The 22,680-nt window shown below is 36.0% G+C and overlaps 2 protein-coding genes across 2 annotated transcripts; one reads left to right on the top strand and one right to left on the bottom strand.

Moving 5' to 3' along the window:
* Positions 1 to 361: 361 nt before the first annotated feature.
* Positions 362 to 3,887, bottom strand: LOC112764827 (pentatricopeptide repeat-containing protein At4g37170). Its single transcript, XM_025810622.3, has 2 exons — positions 3,582 to 3,887; positions 362 to 3,466 (listed from the first exon to the last, which is right to left on the bottom strand). The coding sequence occupies exon 2, from the start codon at positions 3,303 to 3,305 to the stop codon at positions 1,302 to 1,304; it is 2,004 nt and encodes a 667-aa protein (XP_025666407.2). The 5' UTR covers positions 3,306 to 3,466; positions 3,582 to 3,887; the 3' UTR covers positions 362 to 1,301.
* Positions 3,888 to 8,550: 4,663 nt separating this feature from the next.
* Positions 8,551 to 15,182, top strand: LOC112766248 (uncharacterized). The gene is made up of 9 exons (XM_072222171.1): positions 8,551 to 8,784; positions 9,280 to 9,474; positions 9,703 to 9,887; positions 10,391 to 10,550; positions 10,981 to 11,077; positions 11,437 to 11,606; positions 12,116 to 12,282; positions 12,540 to 12,725; positions 14,854 to 15,182. Coding segments are annotated over exons 2-9 (1,152 nt in total). The 5' UTR covers positions 8,551 to 8,784; positions 9,280 to 9,473; the 3' UTR covers positions 15,040 to 15,182.
* The last annotated feature ends 7,498 nt before the right edge of the window (positions 15,183 to 22,680 follow it).

Raw genomic sequence — 22,680 nt, 5'->3', positions numbered from 1 at the left:
AAGCTAGGTCGTGTATCACATTGAATCGTTTTCTCAGAACACTTTCTGAAAAGAGAAACTAAAGAATACAGGAATATGGAGATTATTATGCTTACGTGATAGGTGGGAAACTCTCTCAAACATGCCCTGAGATCCTGAAACAGTAAGTTGCTGATACATAAATGTATTCATTCCTTTAAGAGGGAGCCACCTACGTTTCATTTCATGCAAATCTTGTATTGGATAATTGGAATACGAGACAAAGTGGCTGCTCATCTTTATCCATAATTCCATATATACCCACGTACCAAAATATTCAGCTACCTAAACCCATAAGAGAAAAATAAGAAAGAAATGATTCAGCTAACAAATAAACAAATACTTTATAAAAATGATACCTTTCTTTATAATTGCAGTAAGTACTTAGTAAGGAGAATATCTATAAGATAAAATGTTCTTCTTCTTCTTGCTCTTCTTCTCATACATCACATAAAATGATAAAAGGTACAATACAGTATCTAACAAATAAAATTATATTTGTAGAAATTAATTCCTATACAGTAAAAGTGACTCTGAGGAGGCACTGCAGTGAAATGCAGTTCACATATTTTTTGTGAAAGAAGAGAGAAAGGAACAAACAATAATATGATTTCAAAGATTAGAAACTTATGATTTTATTGAAGAATTTATCTGACTTCGGAAATCAGATAAAAGGTTGAAGAATATAACTTCATTTTGTTTTTTAACATGTCCTGAAGTTTCCAGATGATTCTTGCAGCTAAGATTACTTGGGCCTCATCTCCATATTCAATTCTTGATAGAAATCACCATTTATCACCTTCACACTTTTTGATGCAAGAGCTTGAACCATTTTCCACCTTAATTACCCTTTGAGGGGCAGATGCAGAAGGCCAAGAAAAACTGACTTTAACTCGCAACAAGGACATCTTCCAGAAGAACATTGCAACCGATAAATTGAAATGCTAATAAGTTACCACTTTTACATGGAGTTAAATACAGAACCCACAAATAACCCTGTCTTGCTGTATATACATAATTCATAAATGAATAATACTCCTGCCACATATACTCTCCTGAGATCCCTCTCTTTATCAATAGGTGATCCTGTACAGCATAATTCCATCATTTATTGAACATTTCATGCCTCGTTGCAATGTGGTATCTGAAAATTTTGCTTGATAGAGGTACCCTCTTAAATGATAGGGATAGAGGAAAAGATGATTGTCAATGCAATCCCCCAAGGCTGCTTTCTGGCAAAATCATATATTGAAGATGTCATTACACTCATGCTTGGCACGACGTTACCAATAGTCTTGGCATGAGCAGCTTCCATCCTCAAAATAATGAAATCTATTTGAATCTCTCACTATTATTTTTCTTTGAACAATCTTTGATATATATTTCATGGCGGTGTGACAATCTACGCAAGTTCTTAAATTTTTATAAACCTTGATAGGAGTTCCTGGAGGGGTTGAAATGATTCCAAAGGCAACGGCAAGCTTCTCACTGTGGTAAACAAGGTTTTGCTCTTTCTGCTCCTCCTCCACATCCCGTAGCACAAAGTTTGTGTCCGGAATATAGCCTTTCTCCTTCATTTTCTTTGAGATTTCTCCTAGGAATGCATGAATATCACATATTTTGGAGTGGGATGTATCTCCTACCTGGAAGACATGCACCTGTCTCTTGATCTCAGTCCAGCTCTTACCCGGCTTCTTCACTATTCCCCTACTTTCCATAGTCTTTCTAACCTTGGCTTCCTCAGTCCACAGACCGGCATTAGCGTAAATATTAGCTAAAGTGATGTACGTAGCTGGGTCCTCTGGCTCTATCTCGAATAATGCATTTGCTGCCCTTTCAGCCAATTCAAGGTTTCCATGTATTCTACATCCTCCAAGTAAGGCTGCCCAAAGGAACTTATCAGGTTTTATTGGCATTTTATCAATGATATCCTCTGCCTCTTTAAACCGTCCAGATCGTGCCAATAAATCAATAACACATGCATAATGATCTGCAGTATGCATCAACCCATGCTTCTCCTTTATTGAATGGAAATATTTTAAACCCTTGTCCACTAACCCAGCATGAGTACAAGCAGAAAGAACCCCAACAAAGACAACTTGATCGGGCTTAGTACCCGATCGAAGCGATAATTCAAATAACCGAAGAGCTTCGTCTGGTTGACCATTCTGAGCATAACCAGCAATAAGAGAAGTCCATGATACCAAACCTGGCCGAGGCATTTGGTTGAACACCCTTCTGGCATTTTCAATATTCCCACACTTTGAGTACAAATGAACAAGTGCACTCACGGCATACGAACACGGGTCACACCCTATTCGGACCATGTAACTGTGAACCTCCTTTCCTAAGTGTTCAACGGCATGGCCAGCACATGCATTTAAAACTCCAGCAAATGTATACTCATTTGGCCTAATGCCTGACCCCATCAACTCTCTGAATAAGGAAAATCCCTCTTCCTTTCTTCCATCTTCAAAACATCTATGAATCATGGTAGTCCATGAAACTACATCTTTGTTTGCCATCTTATAAAAGATACCCCTAGCTTCATTCAAGCTCCCACATTTGCCATACAAATCCAAAAGTGCACTCCAAACTACCTCGTCCGAGTCCAAACCAGTTCGTGTCAAGTAGCCATGAATCTCCTTCCCAAGACGCAAACACAGAATCGCAGCTGAAGCAGCCAGAGCACTGGACAAGGTGAACTTATTCGAATTCGAACTCTCGTGATTCTGCATGCTTCTAAACAACTCCAGAGCTTCCCAAGGACAACCATGCCTGACATAACCAGATATTACAGCATTCCAGGAGAAGTTATCTCTTTGGGGCATTTCATCAAACAGTTTTCTAGCTTGATGAAGGCGTCCAATTTTGGCATACCCAGCAATCATGGTGTTCCAAGAGCACAAATCCCTGTGAATCATTTCATCAAACAGCTTCTGGGCATCACCGAGGCTGCCACATTTGGAATACAAATCAAGCAAACGATTTGAGATGGAGATCCCAGGAACAAACTCGGAAGCTTTGGTGTGAGCATGGACCATTTTACCCTCTTGGAGAGCTCGATGGCGAACGCAAGCGGCAATGAGGGTGGAGTAAATGCGAGGGGAGGGTCGATGAATTTGGTGGAGCAACTCAATGGCTTCGTTGAGACGGTTTTGTTGACACAAAACATCGATGGCCTCTTCGAGTTTGTTACCATCGCAACGTTCATTGAATCGAGACTGAGTAAGACTCTGACTTTTCAGGAATGAAAAGCTCCTCTTGAAATTTCTGAACTTGTGCATCCCTCTTTCCTCAACACCATAACAAATTGATCTTACCAATTTCTTCAGTAGTTTAGTTAGTAGCTCTGTTACCGCTCGCAGCGCTTTCAACAGAGACGAAGTAGACGAACCGTGCAGTAGCAAGGAGAGGGACGCGGGTGAGGTGACCGAGAGAAGAAGCACTGAAGAAGCATTGAAGATTGAAGAATAAATCAATAAAATTTTTAAAAATAAAACTCACGAAGCACTGATGCAAGCAAGCAGTGGCTAGTGAGGGAGGAGCAGAGGAGTGGTTACCGTAGAGGTGAGCAACGGCGACGTCAGCAGAGGCCCCAGACAGAAGACGCGAGCCGACAAGATGAGCGACGGCGATGTGTCCGACCAGAGATTCCACGGCGAGGAGAAGAGGGTGAGTGGCAGCTGGTGGTGGCTGGCTGATGAGTGTGACAAGTTTGAATCGTGGGGAGGTTCGATTACGGTCAAGAGAAACTGTTTTGTTTTTTTTTTTAAATTAAAACGACGTAGTTTAGGGATTTAATCCTGAACCAGATAACTCTCAAAATCCGGACCGGTTTATGCAGTTCACCGATTAATTGTCAGTTCAACCAGACAACCCTAAAAAACGAGACTGATTTATACAGGTCAATCGATTAACTGTCAGTTCAATTGATTTTTTTTTTATTTTTTGAAAGGTGGTTTTTTAGGTAAATCAAATCGATTAAAAAATTGATTTTCGATTAATCTAGTTGAATCAACCGATCTAATTCAATTTTTCATAACCATGATTTTTTATCCGATGAAATAAAATTTAAATAAATCAGGTTAAATAATACTAAAACTTGAGATAGACAAGAAGATAAAAACAAAGAATTATTTAATTGTGTATATTTTTTATACATTATATAAAGAACAATACACTTATTTATACAAAATTGACTATAAATACAAAATAATTAAAACAATAAAATTTTTTAAGTAATTTCATTAATTGTCAGAAGATAAGTTAGCATAATTAACTTTGGTTTTAGAAGAAATATGAATAAGTTGTGAATGTAACAAAATGAAAAAAAAGGTGTGATAAAGAAATTTATTCTATTTATATAGTTGAATTTATTTTCTTATAGACTGGTGTAATTTTTTTTTTTTGGTGTTGTCATGGGTAAGAGAAAAAGGATGGTTTAATATGCTCCTCCAAAGGTAGTAAAAGGATTAAAGTTAAACCGAAGGATGAAAAGGTCAAGAACATCAAACTTGAAAAGATTAAAGTAAAAGAATTGAGGAGATAAAAGATTTGGTAAATATATCTACTAATTGTATCGGCCCAAAAAAATTTATAAATTCATAAAATTTTATTTTTAAAAATTAAAGTTAGTAAATATTATATTATATTTATTGTGAAATAAATTATTTTAAAATAAAAATAATACTCTATAATATAAAAATTATTAATTCAAGTATAAAAATATGATATTTTATTACTAATTTCATTCTAAAATATTTATTTTAATTATAAACAAGTTTGAATCGAATTAGATCATCTTAAGTATAACCTGAATTCAATCCAAAAATAATATCAGATAAAAATGATAAATTTAAATTTGACAAAATATGTCTCAAATTCAAATCAAATTTTGAGTTGAATTGAATCTTGATTTGAGTGATTCTTTACATAAAACATAGATAAATTAACTCACAATTTTAACATTATACACCAATAATTATCATTTATTATTCCAAAAAAAAACTTATAAAAAGACTAATTAATCGAACAAGAAAAAATAATTTGTTCTTTTTTATTAATAAGAGATGAATGGTCTAATTTTTAAGTGATTAGAACTAAATATAGTATTTACTTTTGCAAAATTAGCTCTTAACTTTTCGATTTTTATTTTCATCTGGACTTTTTAAAATGATTATTTTGAAAAATGGAGAATACATTTTTGAAACTTAAATTATATTTTTTTATGTGAAAATTAATTTTAAAATAGTTATAATAGAAAATTAAATTCTTTACTATTATGTTATTAAAATGGCTTATATACAATTTTTAGTTATTAAATTATATTAATTTTATATTAATTTCATCTGATATAATGGATCTTTTGTATATGAGAGAACATTAATATGTACAATAAACTTCAATTAATTATTAATACTAAATTTTTTTTTTTTTATATTCAACAGGATTTGTGCTAAAAAAACGAAACTAAACACAATTGTTTTTAAAAAATAAACTTTTTTTATATCAGCTGAAAATAAAATAGAAATTTCACTAATACGAGACTGGTACAAAACAAAATAAGCGCCATGAGAGTGTCTTAAATTGCCTATTCTATCTGTGTAGTTGTTATCTTCTCTGAACACATACTTTAAAATCACAGTCTAGATTTAGTCTATCAAATGTAAAAGATCGTTATAATAAATGCAACAACATAAGAATCCTTAGTCCCATCCTCTAACAAAACTCTAAAGCAATTCTATAAGATTGCATTTATTCACGAGATAAGACACTGAGACAAGGATATAGAGACACAAAATCATGTTTGATAAAAGAGACATAAATAGAAATAATGTGTTCAGAGACACTGAATTAGTATATCTTGTGCCTTGAGACACTAACAAAAGACACAACTTATTTTTTATTTTTTCTTTTTATTATTTTGTTAATTTTTTATAATTATATTTTTTGTTATTATATTTTTCATCTCAAATTTTTTGAATGAAAAAAATTAGAATAAATTGAATTTTCATAATTTATTCTAATTTATCACCAAACAGAATATAAAACACAAAATTTTGTATCTTTGTCTATTAGTATCTTATTCTATTCTCATTGTCTTGTCCTGTGCAGTTCTCGTAAACAAACCCAGCCTAAACGCTTGTTCACAAAATCTATTGCCATCGGATATTCCTTTGCGAAACAAAAACTTCCATGGAAACAAACATTGGGCCTTCTTGATGATTCTCAAAAATTCGACCATTATTCTGAGCTTATAAATTACAATAAGATAACACAAAAAAAGGGATAAGATACTCTATTATAATAGCGAGTAACCTTTTTTGATCCAGTCCAAAACTTGAGCATTCTAAAAAAATAGTGAAGATTATTAATTTTTGTACTAATCCAAATTAATTTTATTATCTATTATTATTATCATTATTAAAAATTGATAAACATGTTGTATTGTTATTGTTATTGCATATTAATTATTTATTAATAATAATAAATAATTAATAGTGACTAATTTTAGTTACTAATATTCATAAGTAAATGAATCACAAAAAAAATATCCATAAATAAATAATATTTGTTCTAGAAAAATCTCTAATAGAATGAAGGAAATGTTGTCTGGTGTTTCTCATATTCCTTTTACCAGTGACCTAGGTAAATAGTTGGGATGAACCTTAATCATCCTCGAGTTGCTAGGTCTGTTTTTTCGCACTCTTTAGAGAAGATCAAGAATAGGCTGGCTAGTTGGAAAGGTCGACTCCTAAACAGAGCAGGCAGGCTTTGCTTAATTAAATCTATTGCTTCTTCTCTTCCTATTTACCAGATGCAAGTGACACTTTTTCCTACTTCAATTTGTCAAAAGATTGATTCTGTACTTAGACAATTCTTGTGGAAGGGAAAGGTGGGGGAGTGTTGCTTAAGCTTGATCAAGTGGAACAAAGTTGTCACTTCAAGAAAATATGAAGGTTTGGGAATTAGAGATACTCAATGTGTGAATTTTGCTTTATTAGGAAAGCTTGTTTGGCAATTACTGGATAATAAAGACAAGCTTTTGGTAAGGATTATGTTGGCAAAATATTTATCTGGGGGTTCTTGTTTTTCACCCAATTTTTCTAATAATGTTTCAAGCACTTGGCGAGCAATTTATAAGATAATAGAAAAGCTTTGTGATGGTTTTGAATGGTGTATAGACAGGATGTCTCAATCCTTTTGGTATCATGCTTGCGACCATCTGGAACGCTAGCTCCTTTGGCTCCTTTTGTACACATTTCTGATTCTCTCTTGAAACTAGAAGATGTCTGGCACCATGGACATTGGCGGTGGGATATTCTTTGCACAATGATTCCGAAAGAAATTAAACTTGATTTGATGCTCTTTGATCCTATCAAGCAAGCAGGAGATAAAACAGGTTGGTTTTGGATAAACTCAAATACTCTCACCTACTCGACTAAAAGTGGGTTGGTATGAATGGCTATTGAAGAAGAAATTTGGCTGGAATGATAATGAAAATTAGCTTTGGCTTTGGCGCTTGAGAATACCAGAGAAGATAAAGTGTCTGCTCTGACTTTGCCTCAATAACGAAGTTCCCACAGCTAGCTACCGGTTTCAAAGAGGTCTTGCTACTTCTGATTTTTGTCAGAGATGTTATCTTGCTCTAGAGGATATTAACCATTGCTTTAGGACTTGCCAAAAAACTCGTCAGATTTGGATTAGCTTAAACTTGGAATGACCGCTGTGGATTCTGGTTTGGATTTTGTGTCTTGGATTCGTTCTAACCTAAAAAAAAATGAGTTCCTCTTTGCAGCGGCCTTTTGGTGGATTTGGAGGGACAGGAACAATGACATCTTCCATCAAGATGATCCATGGAGTAGGGAGAAAATTGTTCACTTGGCTAAACATGCTACTCGAGATTTCTCCAATGTCATTACCACCCAAAAACATATTACTCCTTCCTCTTTGCAATGTAACTATATTACTCATTCCTCTTTGCAATGTAACTGGGAATCACCTCCGATAAATGTCTGTAAAGTGAACTGTGATGCAAGCATTTTTGAAAATGAGCAATTAGCTAGTTTTGGGTGTATTATTAGAGACAACATGGGAATTCGGATAAAAGATTGTTCTGCCAGTATGCCTCTTTCTAGTGTTCTCTGCTGTGAGTTTCATGCTATTTGGAGAGGACTTGTTATGGCTTGGGATTGCGAGTGCAAAGAGGTCATATGTGAAACTGATAATCTTGATGCATTTTTTTTATTTCACGAGACACAACCAGCATGATTAGGACTGACTATGATTTACTTGACAAAATTAAAGAGATGCTCCAGCGTAATTTAACAATTACGGTAGTACTCATTCAGCGCACAGCAAACAGAATGGCTGATTTAATGGTGAAAACTGCTGCTTTTAATAAGCAGGTATACTTGGAACGGTTGCTACCCCGTAATAGTTTAGACATTATTATTAGAGAAGAATTCTACTCTTTTTCTTAGGTCTTTTTTTATGTTATTTCCAGTCATAAAAAAAAATAATATTTTTGAATAACAATAAGAAAAAGACTTAACCAACTGTGGAAGAAACGCTGGAAAGAAAGTGCCGATATTTGGTGGCGACTTCAGTCTTCGCTGTGAAACCTCTCAGCTCAGTTCTTGTTTCTTCGTTCGATGGAATTCAGGCCCCGCAACTACACCGACGCGTGAATCTCACGCTCTACCTCGCCTACGCGCCGATGCTCACCCTCTTTCAGCTGCACCCTCTCCGCCACTCCCTCAGGTTCAATTATTCTCTCTCTCTTTTGATCTTTCACTAGCACTTCACTGTTTCGGATATACCACGAATCACGCTGATAGATTTGATTTTGTTTAGTCGTAAGCAAATTATTATGTCTTAGTATTTCTGTTTAAGCTAGTTATTTTCTGTTAGCTTCTGTTTAGTGTAGGTTAATGATTTCAATGTTGTTGAGCTTAGTGATATGATCGTAGTGAGTTTCATAACAAAATCTGGCGAGAGAAAGTGTTCTATAGATAGAGATTTTTGTTATGTTTAACTACACAGCAAAATGCAGGGAGGATTTGGTTAAGTAACTTCATTTGAGGACTTGTTAATATTTGTTGAAATGCTTAGTGAATTTTTATTTCTGAGTAGTAGTTGTCTATGTTATGATTTTCAGGTTGATTCGATTTTTTTTATTGTGTTTGGAATTTCCGTTACTTGCATTGGTCTCGGTACTTAGTTGTTGTGTTGATGTTCTTGACTTCTTGTTTTTAGGGTGATGTTGTGGAAAGTGGTAACAGTGATTTCTTTGATCCACTGAGAGGAACTGATAACGAGGCAAAGGTCGAATCTCCTGATCCTGACAACCTCAGCAATGCGGTGGATCATCATCCAACCAAGGAGTGGACCTCTTTCAGGAGATTACTAATGCAGAAGTTTCCTGTCACCAAAATGGTTTCAATGTCTTCAGTAAGCTTTTCAAAATGGTTTCCTTTTTGTTCTGTAACCCTTTATTTTTTTTAGTTAATCATAATGGCTAATTATTTCTCTTTTAATCACAGATGCCTGATCTTCGAATGAGAAATGCAAAATGCATGCCCATATCTATTACATTGTTTATCCTTCTTTTATTTACTTATTTATTTTAAAAAAAATTGTATTTGTCTCTATTTATTTATGTGATGTCATGATTTTCAGTGCATGAGAAATCTTCAACAATTATGCATTTGGAGGAACTGGACGATCCACAAAAATTTGCTGATGAGGGTGTCAAGGTGATTACTTGGCAAGAGTATGTGTCTCGGTTACATGAGCTCAAAGATGAAATTAACCGTTCTTGGCTAGCTGAAGATCGTGTAACATCCTTAAAGTTATCTATAAAGGTAGATGTTGATACATTTAACAGTTTCTGGGTTGTTATTATAGAATGTATAAAAATTACCTTCAATGCTTGTTTTTGGGTTTGTGCATTGCATAGAGGATTTTTTCAAAAATTCATATACTTACTGTTTTTATGTTTTATTTTTTCCTTTATAGACCTAGTAGTATTTTGTTTACATATAAGAAGGAAATTCTTAGCCGACCCCACCTAGTGGGACAAGGCTTTGTTGTTGTTGTTTGTTGTTATAAGAAGGAAATTCTTGTTTAATTTTGTTGAACCATATGTTAAATAAATAGAAGAGGCTCAGACAGAGATAAGCTACCTAACTAAAATCCAAATCATGTATAATAGTAAGTTTGCTTGGGTGAGAAGGGACCGCTGGGGGAAGAAGGGATTTGAAATAATTTCTTATTTTGGGATGAAATAATATTTTTCTTTATTTCTTATCTTGATATGGGTTGTTTATATGAACTTGAAAGTTGAAACTGATTGTTCTGTTTGCAGGCAATTAAGCTTCTGATGGATACGTCCGTTTCTGAGTTTTATCCTACACTTTTTGTCCTTGTCACAGATATCATGGACATGCTTGGCGAATTGGTTTGGCAACGCATAAAGCGGAAAGCCGAGTTTACTGAAGATGGAGCCTTACTCTGCAACTTAGCAGGTCTCTTCTTAATTTGAATCTATCTCTCACACAATTAGTTTTACCCAGAGTGTTTCCTTAGGCATTTCCAATATCAATAGTGGTTGAGAATCTTTAATCTGGAATCTGTCCCTCTTTTGTACCCGTCAAATGGGTAGCTTATGGTGAACCACAATGAAGGCAAATAAAAATTGTTGCTACAAGATTGTTGCTTATAGGAGAAACCCCTATATAAAAATTGTTTGCCAAAACTTCTCCATGTATTATCGATAACTTGATAAATGGGTTGTTACAGTAACTTCCCTCAGAAGTCTCCAAATGTTAAAATTATTTTCTTGTTGCAGCTAATTTATACATCATATAAGCTTGATGGTGTTTGATAATTGATAGTTGCTTCAAAACTTGTATTGGCATCCTATCGTTTATCCAAATCTGTTGACTGACGGTGCAGAAAACTTTAAGGCAAGCGATATTTGTAGTGATGCTAAAGAAACTTGCAACAACTGGTTCAACAAAATTGGTGTTGTGCAAGAGCTTCTTTCACGCATGTAAAGTCCTTATCCTTTTCTCTGTATTTAATGTATTCTATGTTTCTTTTCGTGAAATTTTTTTTGCAGGTCTTGTTGATGTATGTTTCTGAATGTTTTATTCCATCTATTCATTCTAATGTCTTCATCATCACACTTGGAAGCTAAATCAAAGCCAGTTTCAAAAAAAAAAGTAGTCATGCTTCTTTTTCAGTTTATCTTATAGGACCTACATGTTTTCTTTTTCTTGTGTAGAAACCTTATTCTCTTTCTATGCACTATTTCTTTGCATTAATAAATTTCTGTATTCAACATTTTGGCTTAAAGTTTCCTCCTCAATTTTGTTGAGTGCTTACCGTGTTTTGGGAATTTTACTTTGGTTACCTGGAGTTGGCAATATTGCCTTGCTGGCAATTTCTGCTTGACCAACCTGAAGACAGTCTTTGGCGCTTGGTAATGATGATAAGAGGATTGGGGGATCCTGTAGCATCTGCATATTGTCGTTTTTATATGGCTCACTGTGCTCAGAAGCTTATTTCACATGATATAGGTATTTTGATTAATATGTTTGCTGGTGCATATTTTTACGTATATCATATACACTGTTACCCTGGCAACCTATGACCCCCAAAACCTCAGTGTCAAACACCTTTTGCTTATTGCTTCTAGTATACCAATGGTTTTGTTTTTAAAGTTCTTGTATTCTTCTGTAATTTGCACATTCAAAATGTTGTAGAGAATGTGAACAGTTTGGTGGTAAAAACATTATTTTCATAGTTATTTCTAGAGTAAGTTAACAAATTATTCCTCTACTGCTGTGCACCAATTTCTACTTTACAATCTGTACTGTTGTTTGTATTCTATGCTCTATCTGGTTGGTTTCTTGAGATTTATTTTCTGTCTTATACCTTGTTCTCAGTGGGATTCTCAGTGGGATGCATGGATCATTTTGTTTACTTATTTTGCTGTTTAATCTATAATGCATCTGATTGATGTTATATAATTTTTTCTTGTGATTATCTTCAAAAACTTAATTCTTTATTTCTCCAACTGGGACAGGTTATCTTATAACATTTATGAATGACATCAGAGTCATTTTGATGAAAATTTTATCAGCAAATGAAAGCACTCATGGAAATGTTAAACACAACAAAAGATTGCAAGTTAGTCTAATGGAACCAACCATTGAGTATATTATGAAGTATATATTTAATGGGTTATCTCAGGTATGTATGTAGTTTCTTTCCATTAGTGTACTTATTTTCTACAATATTATATGTGATCACGGTCCCATAATGGTTATGCTGGTTGGAACTTCTTGAAACCGAAATTACCTATGCTAATAAAATTAAACATTATTAGGGTTCTTCTCATTATTATAATGGAAAATAAAAAAAATTGCTGATTGTTTGCCCTGCTTTTTTTTTCCCCTTCTTCAACCTGTGTTTTATGGTGATCTAAATATATCTTTACTTTGCCAAAGGGACAAGTCAGTGAAGTTCTTGCAGAGCTGGGATTGATGAAGAATCAACAGGATTTTGGGAGTGTTTCATGTGTTTCAGTTGTTCTGCATCATTTATTGAACGAACTCCCTATTGAAATAGTTAGTTCAAACGCTCTACAGATGCTTCATCTAATTGAATTTAGCAAGGATTATTCCTTTGATCAGGTATGACACATTTTGCAGTGTTTATCATGCCTTGAGTACTTCTGATACACATCAAAATGTAATTTGCTATATTATAGCTGTCTTCTTTGATTTGCTTTTTCCAAAATGCAGTTTTATTGTTCTTCTTTTTCCCAATAGCACTCTTTTTCATCTTACTCATCTCCAAACACTCAACCTTGCTTTCAATTCTTTCCATTTTTCTCCATTGTCATCTCAGTTTAGTAAGCTTGTGAGTCTCACACACTTGAATTTATCTAATTGTGAATTCATAGGTGAAATTCCTTCCCAAATATCACACCTTTCCAAATTACAATCACTTGATCTCTCTTCGAATTATAATTTGATGTGGAAAGAAACTACTTGGAAAAGAATGTTGCAAAATGCCCAAATTAGGAGCTGTGAAAGTGATCATTTCCGTTCTTGCTTTACTACACTGATAAGCTGCTTTTACCTCCTCTCTCTCATGCTTCTTTGACTTTCGGTGCTACGAAACTGAGTTAATATTCAAAATAATCTCTGAAATTTGATCCCAATTCAATTTAATCCTCAAATTTTTAATTGACCCAAATTGTATCCTAAAATTTTAATGCGTACCTCAAATTGGCTCTTCTGTCCATTTCCGTCACCAGAAAAATGACGTGGCAAATTTAGTTGACACCTGACAGTGGTACCTTCTCTCTCATGCTTCTTCGACTTTCAGTGCTACGAAACCGAGTTAAAATTCAAAATAATCTCTGAAATTTGACCCAGATTCAATTTAATTCTCAAATTTTTAATTGACCCAAATTTACCCTAAAATTTTAATGCGTAACTCAAATTGGCTCTTCCATCCATTTCCGTCACTAGAAAAATGACGTGGCAAATTTAATTTACACGTGGCACAAGAAAAACGACGCCGTTTTTCAGAAACCTAATTTCCTATTCCTTCATCACTGTAAGGGGGGTCAAATTTTTATGGTACCAAATTCAAATAAACCAATAAAAAGCTTTTGCAACATCCTTCCACCGCCGTCGGAATAATCAGCCACTTCAATCACATGAAAAGCTTTTTTTATTTTCTATTTGTGAATGCAATGCAAAGAAAGTGAAGAAAAGTGGAGCAGTACTCACGACGTTAGTGGGTCTAAAATGGAGGCGGTGATGAGTGGAAATCAGATTCCAACACAAAACACACCGGCAAGTGTACCGGGTCGCATCAAGTAGTAATAACTCACAAGAGTGAGGTCGATCCCACAGGGATTGAAGGATTGAGCAATTTTAGTTAGGTGATGAATTTAGTTAAGCAAACAAGTGAGAATTTGGGTGAATTGTGATCAACAGAAGCTAAATTGCATGAAAATAAAAAGGAGAAGGAAAATTGACAGAAAAGTAAAGTGCAAAAGAAATAAAAGAGCTGAATCTTAAAGTGCAAGTAATGTAAATGACTGAAACTTAGATTGCAAGAAATGTAAATGGCTGAAGCTTAAAGTGTTAGAAATGTAAATTACTGAATCTAAATTGCTGGAAAACTTAAATTGCTTGAAGATTAAAGGAATTTGGGAGCTGGGATTCAAAATTAAACAAGAAAAATGCAAGCCAAAGTAAATCAGAAAGCTGTGAAGTAAAGAAGTTCAGTTTAGTATCAAACAGAAATGGAAAATTACTTGAAGAAGCAAAACAAAAAGAAGCTGAGCTCAATTATGAAATTCTCAAAGAGAAATTGAAGATCTAAGAAGAGCAATGAGACTAGAAAGCAGATCTAGATCTCAATCACTTCCTTGATCAAACAGAAAATAAAATGCAGAAGAAATGTAAATGAAACAGCAATGAAATTCAGATCCAATTCCTCAATTCTTAGAATTATGTAGAAGAAGAACAAAGATGAATTTCAGATCAAGAATTGAAACAGAATTCCTTCAATCTCAATCCAAAATTCAAAACAGAAGATGGAAGTTGTAGAAGTAAGAACAAAATGAAAGAAAACTCAGATCTCAATCCCAATTCCCAAATTTCAAATGAAAATTCTAATGAAAACTAAAATTCAGCTCCAAGAAAGAGTAAAAGTGCTAAAAGATTCAAAAGTCAAGGTAAAGATCCTCTACAAATCAAACTAATTGCTATTTATACACTTTCTATTTTTGATTTTCAGAACTTGGAGTGGGCTTTTCAAATTAGTGAAGAAGTGGATCCAAATTGGCTTTTGATTGAAATTGGCCCCAAGTGCTGGCTCCAGTGGAGCGCTCAGTCAAGAAAGAAAACGTTGCCCTCTCTTGCCTTATGTCTGGGCTCGTGCCAAGCTTCAATTGTAGCACTCAGTGAATTGCACATAACGTAGCGCTACATTGTGCCTTGTATGGTCTCCATCTTCGAGCCCTGGTGGCTTCCTTTTGAGCCAATTTTCTTGTAGCAAAGTAGCCCTCAGTTAATTGAATTAATGTAGTGCCCTTTCTATGCCTTGTGCGCGTTTTTCTTGGTTCCCATTTCGAACCTTGATGGTTTCACTTGCTAGTGTCGCGCCTTGCTTTTATTTTGTTGAGGCCACGATAAAGTTAAAACACTTAATGTAGCGCTACATGCTTGAATGCCTCCTTGTAGCGCTCCGTTTGGAAAATCAACGTAGCGCCCTTGCCTTTGCTTTGGTTCTTCTTCCTCTAGCGCTCAATGAGAGAGCGCTGCCCTCATTATTCGAGCGCTGGCCCTTGCCCCCTTTTGATGCACAATGCTTTAATGTCTTGGGTCACGCTTTTCAAAGCGTGGCCTAAGGTCCAAAGCGTGTTCTAAGGTTCCTCTTTCCTTTTTTTTTCATCATTTCTTCACCTGCAAGTAATCAAAACAACCAACCAAAGCATCACCAAATTCACAAGATCTCTAAATCATTCAAAAACCAACTAATTCTAGCTTAAACCTTATGATTTTGTGTCAAATAAATGATGGTTGATTGAATTGACATAACCATGCAAATCCACTCCAAATCACTTAGTTATAATGCAAGAAAGTGCATAAAACCTAATGAAACAAGTGAAAAATGCTTGAAAAGCTAGCATAAGATGATCTGTCATCACAACACCAAACTTAAACCTTGCTTGTCCCCAAGCAAGCACTAAACATAAGAAGAAATGAAATGAAACAGAGAAGCATGCATGTCCTTATTTAGCAGATAATTCAACTTGGTTCATGGGGTTTTATGCAGACAAATGTAGCTCAATTATTCATAGCTATCTGATATGAAATGTCCCTTTGATGGTTCACTAGAGTTGCTGCTATATTGCCTTGCTTTTTAATTGATCCCTTGCTAGCTTTTTCTTTCTTTTTCTTAGGAAGCTTATTTATTAATGAAAGCTTGGTGGCAAGTGTTGCAGCAGCCTTTTGGCTCAATTTTTGCTCAACACTTCTTCACCACAGACACTTGGCTCACAATTTCTTCCTAGGAACATTGATGCCCAGCATCTCTTTGGATTACTAAATGCTTTGTAACTAGGTTACTCTTGATAGTGGACTTTCGATTGGCAATCCCAGATTAGTTAATCCAAGTGGCCAAGTTTTAAAATACTCCTTAGAACCTACTTGTCCAAGCATATCCTAGTACAAAAACACCACAGCCATATGTCCTAAGGTCCAAGCTATTGGTGTCTAGCCTTATTGTTTGTTTCTTTACCAATTCTTGGCTTTTCTTTTTCTTTTCTTTCTTATTTTACTTCATTCTCAAGGGATATTCATTGATGAAAGGCTTTATGACAGCAACTTAGTTCACACTACAAAGGGCATTTTATTATGTAGCTTTTGTTATTTGAGCTAACCATTAAATCAAACAAGTAGCACCACTGAGTTCTCATTCTAATTTCCACAACATTGGACAATCACTCTCTATTTCAAACATTTTTCTTTTATTCATGCAGCAGGGAATAAAACAGAATTTAGCAGATGAGTTATGACAAGCACAATGCAGGCTAGCATTTTTGGCAAACATCTTCACTTATACCTAATTGAACACTTCAGCAAGACATATAGAAATCCCAAGTCAAAATACTTCACAACAACAAGGATTAAGTATCAATACAACCTGTTGGGAATGTCTCTCAGCTTTTTCTTCTGTCATCATTATTTCTCTCTGTTGTTCCTCCTTTGGATGATGATGCAGACCCCTTTCACAGATTGAATGTTTTCCTGCATAATCTTTAGAAGTTGCTTGTTTCTCAAGTCCTTAGGCAGCTGGTTAGTATGCAAGATTTGCTTGTAGGCTTTTGAACTTATTTTTGGTGTGTGAACACCAAACTTAGTTCCTTGCCAATGCTCCTTATGCAACAAGTCTTCTACATATATATGAAACCTTGTGCCTTTGCTGAAGGTCATAAAACTAAAAACTAGAAAACAGACAGTGGTTAAGTAATTTTCTGATTGCTTGGAGCTAGTAACTACTTATGCAGAAGGTGAAAATGCGTTTTTAAATGAGATTTTTGGTGGAACACCAAACTTAGCTTCCTTCATTCTCCCTTAGATTGTTTTGGTGTGCAACACCAAACTTAGCTCCTTGCAATACAGATAAAACTACTCAACCGTTTTATTGAAATAGTTAAGAAAAGAAAACTACCTCTGGTTGGGTTGCCTCCTAACAAGTGCTCTTTTATTGTCACTAGCTTGACATCTTTCATTCTTGCTCAGCTCAGGTTCTGAACCTCCTTTTCTTTGTCCCATTGGCCTCCTAAGTAATCTTTACCCTATGACCGTTTGCTGTGAAATGGATATTTGTTGCTTCATCTAGCAATTCAAGGCTTCCATAAGGGAGAACCTTTGTCACCAAGTAGGGACCAATCCATTTGGATTTGAGCTTGCCAGGGAAAACTTTAACCCTGGAGTTATATAAGAGTACTTGCTGTCCTGGTTTGAACTCTTTCTTTGAGATCTTTTTGTCATGCCACCTCTTAGCTTTTTTTTGTATATCTTAGCATTTTCATAGGCTTCTAGTCTAAACTCATCCAACTCATTTAGTTGTAGTAGCCTCTTCTCCCCTGCTGTTTGAGAATCCAGGTTGAGGAGTTTAGTAGCCCAGAAAACTTTATGTTCAAGCTCTACAGGGAGGTGACAAGACTTGCCATATAACAGCTGAAAGGGAGACTTTCCAACAGGAGTTTTGAATGCTGTCCTGTATGTCAGAGTGCATCTTCTAGCTTTCTGGCCCAATCTTTTCTGGTGGCTCCCACAGTCTTCTCCAAAATCCTCTTCAACTCCCTATTTGCAAGCTCTGCTTGGCCATTGGTCTGTGGGTGATATGGTGTGGCTACTTTATGCATCACCCCATATTTGTGAAGTAGTTTCTCCATCTGTTTGTTGCAGAAATGACTGCCGCCATCACTAACAAGTCCCTTAGGCACTCCATATCTAGTGAAAATATGCTTCTTCAAGAATTGAAGGACAATTTGTGCATAACATGTGGTTGTGGCTATAGCTTCCACCCACTTTCAGACATACTCCACTACTACAAGTATGTATTTGAAAGAATATGAAGGAGGAAAAGGGCCCATGAAATCAATGCCCCATAGATCAAATAGTTCTACCTCCAGGATGTAGTTCTGTGGCATCTCATTCCTTTTTGTTAATCCTCCAGCTCTTTGGCATTCATTACACTGGTGAACAAACTCTCTAGCATCCTTGAATATGGTAGGCCAATAAAATCCACTTTAAAGCATCTTGGCTACTGTTCTTTCGGGCCTAAAGTGCCCACCATAAGCTGAGCCATGACAGTGCAACAATATGTTTCTTATCTCACTTTCAGGAACACATTTTCTAATCATTCCATCTGAACACCTCCTGAATAAGAATGGTTCATCCCATAGGAATTTTTTTGTTTCATTGAGTAACTTCTTCACTTGTTGCTTGGTAAATTCCTTGGGAATCTTTCTTCCAACCTTATAGTTTGCAATGTCTGCAAACCAAGGGGCTTGTTGGATCTGTAAGAGATGTTCATCTGGAAAGCTTTCATTCACTGGATGTGAGGCTTCTTGAATTGTTTCTTGTGGCAATCTTGATAGATGATCAGCAACTTGGTTCTCACTACCCTTCCTGTCCTTTATTTCAATGTCAAACTCTTGTAGAAACAATATCCATCTGATAAGTCTCGGTTTGGCATGCTGTTTTGACATCAAATACTTAAGGGCGGCATGGTCAGTATAAACTACAATCTTGGATCCAATCAAGTATGATCTAAACTTATCAAATGCATAAACCACAGCCAATAATTTCTTCTCTGTTGTGGTGTAATTTTTTTGAGCTTCATTCAATACTTTGCTTGCATAATAGATGACATGGTGTAAATTTCCCTTCCTTTGTCCCAACACAGCACCAATTGCAATGTCACTTGTATCACACATGAGTTCAAAGGGTAATCCCCAATCTGGGGGTGTGATGATTGGTGCAGTTGTGAGTTTAGTTTTCAAAGTTTCAAAGGCATGTTGACAGCTTTCATCAAAAATAAAAGGATTGTCAACCACCAACAGATTGCTAAGTGGTTTGGCTATTTTTGAGAAATCCTTAATAAATCTTCTATAAAATCCAGCATGTCCTAAGAACTTCTAACGGCTTTCACATTAGTTGGTGAAAGAAGTTTTTCTATGATTTCTACCTTTGCCTTGTCAACTTCTATCCCTTTTCTTGAAACTTTGTGACCAAGAACAATTCCTTTGGGTACCATAAAATGACATTTTTCCTAATTTAAAACCAAATTGGTTTCTTGGCACCATTTCAAGACTAGGGTAAGATGATGCAAGCAAGCATTGAAAGTATCACCAAAAACAGAAAAATCATCCATGAAAACTTCAATAAAATTTTCTACCATATCTGAGAAGATTGATAGCATGCATTTTTGAAATGTAGCTGGGGCATTACACAATCCAAATGGCATCATTCTGTATGCGAAGACTCCAAAAGGGCAGGTGAAAGATGTCTTCTCTTGATCCATGGGGTCAACCACTATTTGATTATAGCCAGAATACCCATCAAGGAAGCAGTAATATGCATGGCCGGCTAGCCTCTCAAGCATTTGGTCAATGAAGGGGAGTGGAAAGTGATCTTTACGTGTGGCATCATTCAGCCTCCTGTAATCAATACACATCCTCCACCCTGTCACAGTTCTTGTGGGAATGACCTCATTTTTCTCATTAACAATGACTGTCATCCCACCCTTCTTTGGTACCACTTGAACTGGGCTTATCCATGAGCTGTCAGAGATAGGATAGATGATCCCTGCATTCCATAACTTCATTACTTCTTTCTGAACAACTTTCTTCATTGTGGGGTTTAGCCTCCTCTGAGGTTGAACCACTGGTTTGGAATTGTCTTCTAAAAGAATCTTGTGCATGCATACTGCAGGGCTAATGCCTTTCAAGTCATCAATGGTCCATCCTAATGCATCTTTGTGAGCTTTTAGTACACTAAGGAGTTTTTCTTCTTCTTCTTTAGTCAGGGAAGAGTTCATGGTCACTGGAAAGCAATCTGTTGTGCCAAGGAATGCATATTTAAGATGAGTAGGTAGAAGCTTCAACTCTTGTTTTGACATCTCTTCTGTCTTGTCTTGTTCCACCTTTTTCTCAATGGAAATTTCAGCTATTTGTTCTTCCATTGTCTCTTGATCTCCTTCCTCTTCTTCATCTTATTGCTCATGACAATTGGCTTCCAGCATGTCTTCCACCAAACTTTCTATCATGTCCACTCTCATGTAGTTTTCTTGCTCAGGGGGGTGTTGCATTGCTTTGAAAACATTGATGATCATTTGCTTATTGTGTACCCTGAAGATCATTTCTCCCTTTTCTACATCAATAATGGCCCTTGCGGTGGCCAAGAAGGGTCTTCCCAAGATGATTAGGTTGTTTCCCTCCTCTTCTGTGTCCAAAATCACAAAATTGGCAAGGAAAATGAAATTCCCAACCTTCACTAGTAGATTTTCCACAACTCCATTGGGTATCTTAATTGATCTATCGGCCATTACAAGTGATATTCTGGTGGGTTTAATTTCTTCTATGGCAAGATTTTTCATCATTGAGAGAGGCATCAAGTTGATACTAGCTCCCAAATCACAGAGGGCTTTCTCCAATGTCATTTTGCCTATGGTGCATGATATGACAAAACTTCCTGGATCTTTGAGCTTTGGTGGAATACCCCTTTGAATTACTGAACTGCATTCTTCAGTGAGCATAATGGTCTCCTTCTCATGCTAGCTTTTCTTCTTATTGATAAGCTCTTTCAAAAATTTTGTATATAGAGGCATCTGCTCTAATGCTTCAGCCAGTGGGATATTAATCTCCAACTTCTTGAAGACTTCAAGGAATTTGGGGAAGTGTTGATCCTTGGTTTCCTTGTTGAACCTTTGAGGATATGAGAAAGGAGGTGTGAAAGTCTTCACCACTTGCTCTGCCCCTGAGATGGTTCCTCTATTACTTGCTTCCCTTTCCTTGAATCTTGTGGCTGGTCATCCTTCTCTTTAACCTTCTCTTGAGCTTGCTTGCTTACTGTCATTTCTTCCTTGTTGTTGGCCTCATCTTTCTCAGCTGGCTTCTTACCATTCTCCATAGGCTTCTTATTGGCTTCTTTGTCATTCACCAAAGTTCTTCCACTCCTTAATTGGATGGCTTTGCATTCTTCTTTAGGATTTGGAATGGTATCACTTGGGAGTGAGCTTGTTGGTCTTTCAATCACTGCTTGCTTGGACAATTGTCCAATTTGCCTTTCTAAATTTCTCATTGAGGCTTCATGATTCTTGCTGGTCATCTCCTGATGCTTCATCATCTTTTCCATCAGTATCTCCAAGTTGGAGATCCTTTGAGCATCTTGTGGTATTTGTGGTTGGTTATGAGATGTTGAGGGTGGATGATAGTTATTTTGGTTAGTGGTTGGGTTATTGGGTGGATAATAGCTGGAATTGGGATGGTTGTTTTGGGGTTTTCTATATGGATTGTTGATTAGCGGATAATTTATACGCTTTTTGGCATTGTTTTTAGTATGTTTTTAGTATAATCTAGTTAGTTTTTATTATATTTTTATTAGTTTTTAATTAAAACTCACATTTCTGGACTTTACTATGAGTTTGTGTGTTTTTCTGTGATTTCAGGTATTTTCTGGCTCAAATTGAGGGACCTGAGCAAAAATCAGATTCAGAGGCTGACAAAGGACTGCAGATGCTGTTGGATTCTGACCTCCCTGCACTCGAAGTGGATTTTCTGGAGCTACAGAACTCCAAATGGCGCGCTCTCAATTGCGTTGGAAAGTAGACATTCAGGGCTTTCCAGCAATATATAATAGTCTATACTTTGCCCGAGTTTAGACGACGCAAACTGGCGTTCAACGCCAGCTCTCTGCCCAATTCTGGAGTTAAACGCCAGAAACAGGTTGCAAAGCAGAGTTAAACGCCAGAAACACGTTACAAACTGGCGTTTAACTCCAAGAAAGACCTCTGCACGTGTAAAGCTTAAGCTCAGCCCAAGCACACACCAAGTGGGCCCCTGAAGTGGATTTCTACATCATTTACTTATTTCTGTAACCCTAGTAACTAGTCTGATATAAATAGAACTTTTTTACTATTGTATTAGACATCTTTGATTAGTTTTATGCTATCTTAGATCTTTATGGAGGCTGGCCTCTCGGCCATGCCTAGACCTTGTTCTTTTGTATTTTCAATGGTAGAGTTTCTACACACCATAGATTAAGGTGTGGAGCTCTGCTGTTCCTTGAGAATTAATGCAAACTACTACTGTTTTCTATTCAATTCAAGCTTATTCCAATTCTAAGATATTCATTCGAACTTCAACATGAATGTGATGATCGTGACAGTCATCATCATTCCCAACCCATGAACGCGTGCCTGACAACCACTTCCGTTCTACCTTAGATTGAATGAGTATCTCTTGGATTCCTTAATCAGAGTCTTCGTGGTATAAGTTAGAATCCATGGACGGCCATTCTCGAGATCCGGAAAGTCTAAACCTTGTCT

This window comes from Arachis hypogaea, chromosome 17 (assembly GCF_003086295.3).
Source record: "Arachis hypogaea cultivar Tifrunner chromosome 17, arahy.Tifrunner.gnm2.J5K5, whole genome shotgun sequence".
NCBI classification, from domain to species: Eukaryota; Viridiplantae; Streptophyta; class Magnoliopsida; order Fabales; family Fabaceae; genus Arachis; species Arachis hypogaea.
Note: the sequence above shows the minus strand (reverse complement) of the source record. Positions and strands in the feature narration are given on the sequence as shown.

Coding starts and splice junctions, on each gene's coding strand:
- LOC112764827 (XM_025810622.3), bottom strand. CDS start 3,305: ATGCACAAGTTCAGAAATTTCAAGAGGAGCTTTTCATTCCTGAAAAGT.
- LOC112766248 (XM_072222171.1), top strand. Junction 10,551..10,980: donor CTTACTCTGCAACTTAGCAG/GTCTCTTCTTAA, acceptor CTGACGGTGCAG/AAAACTTTAAGGCAAGCGAT. Junction 12,726..14,853: donor AGGATTATTCCTTTGATCAG/GTATGACACATT, acceptor TTTGATTTTCAG/AACTTGGAGTGGGCTTTTCA.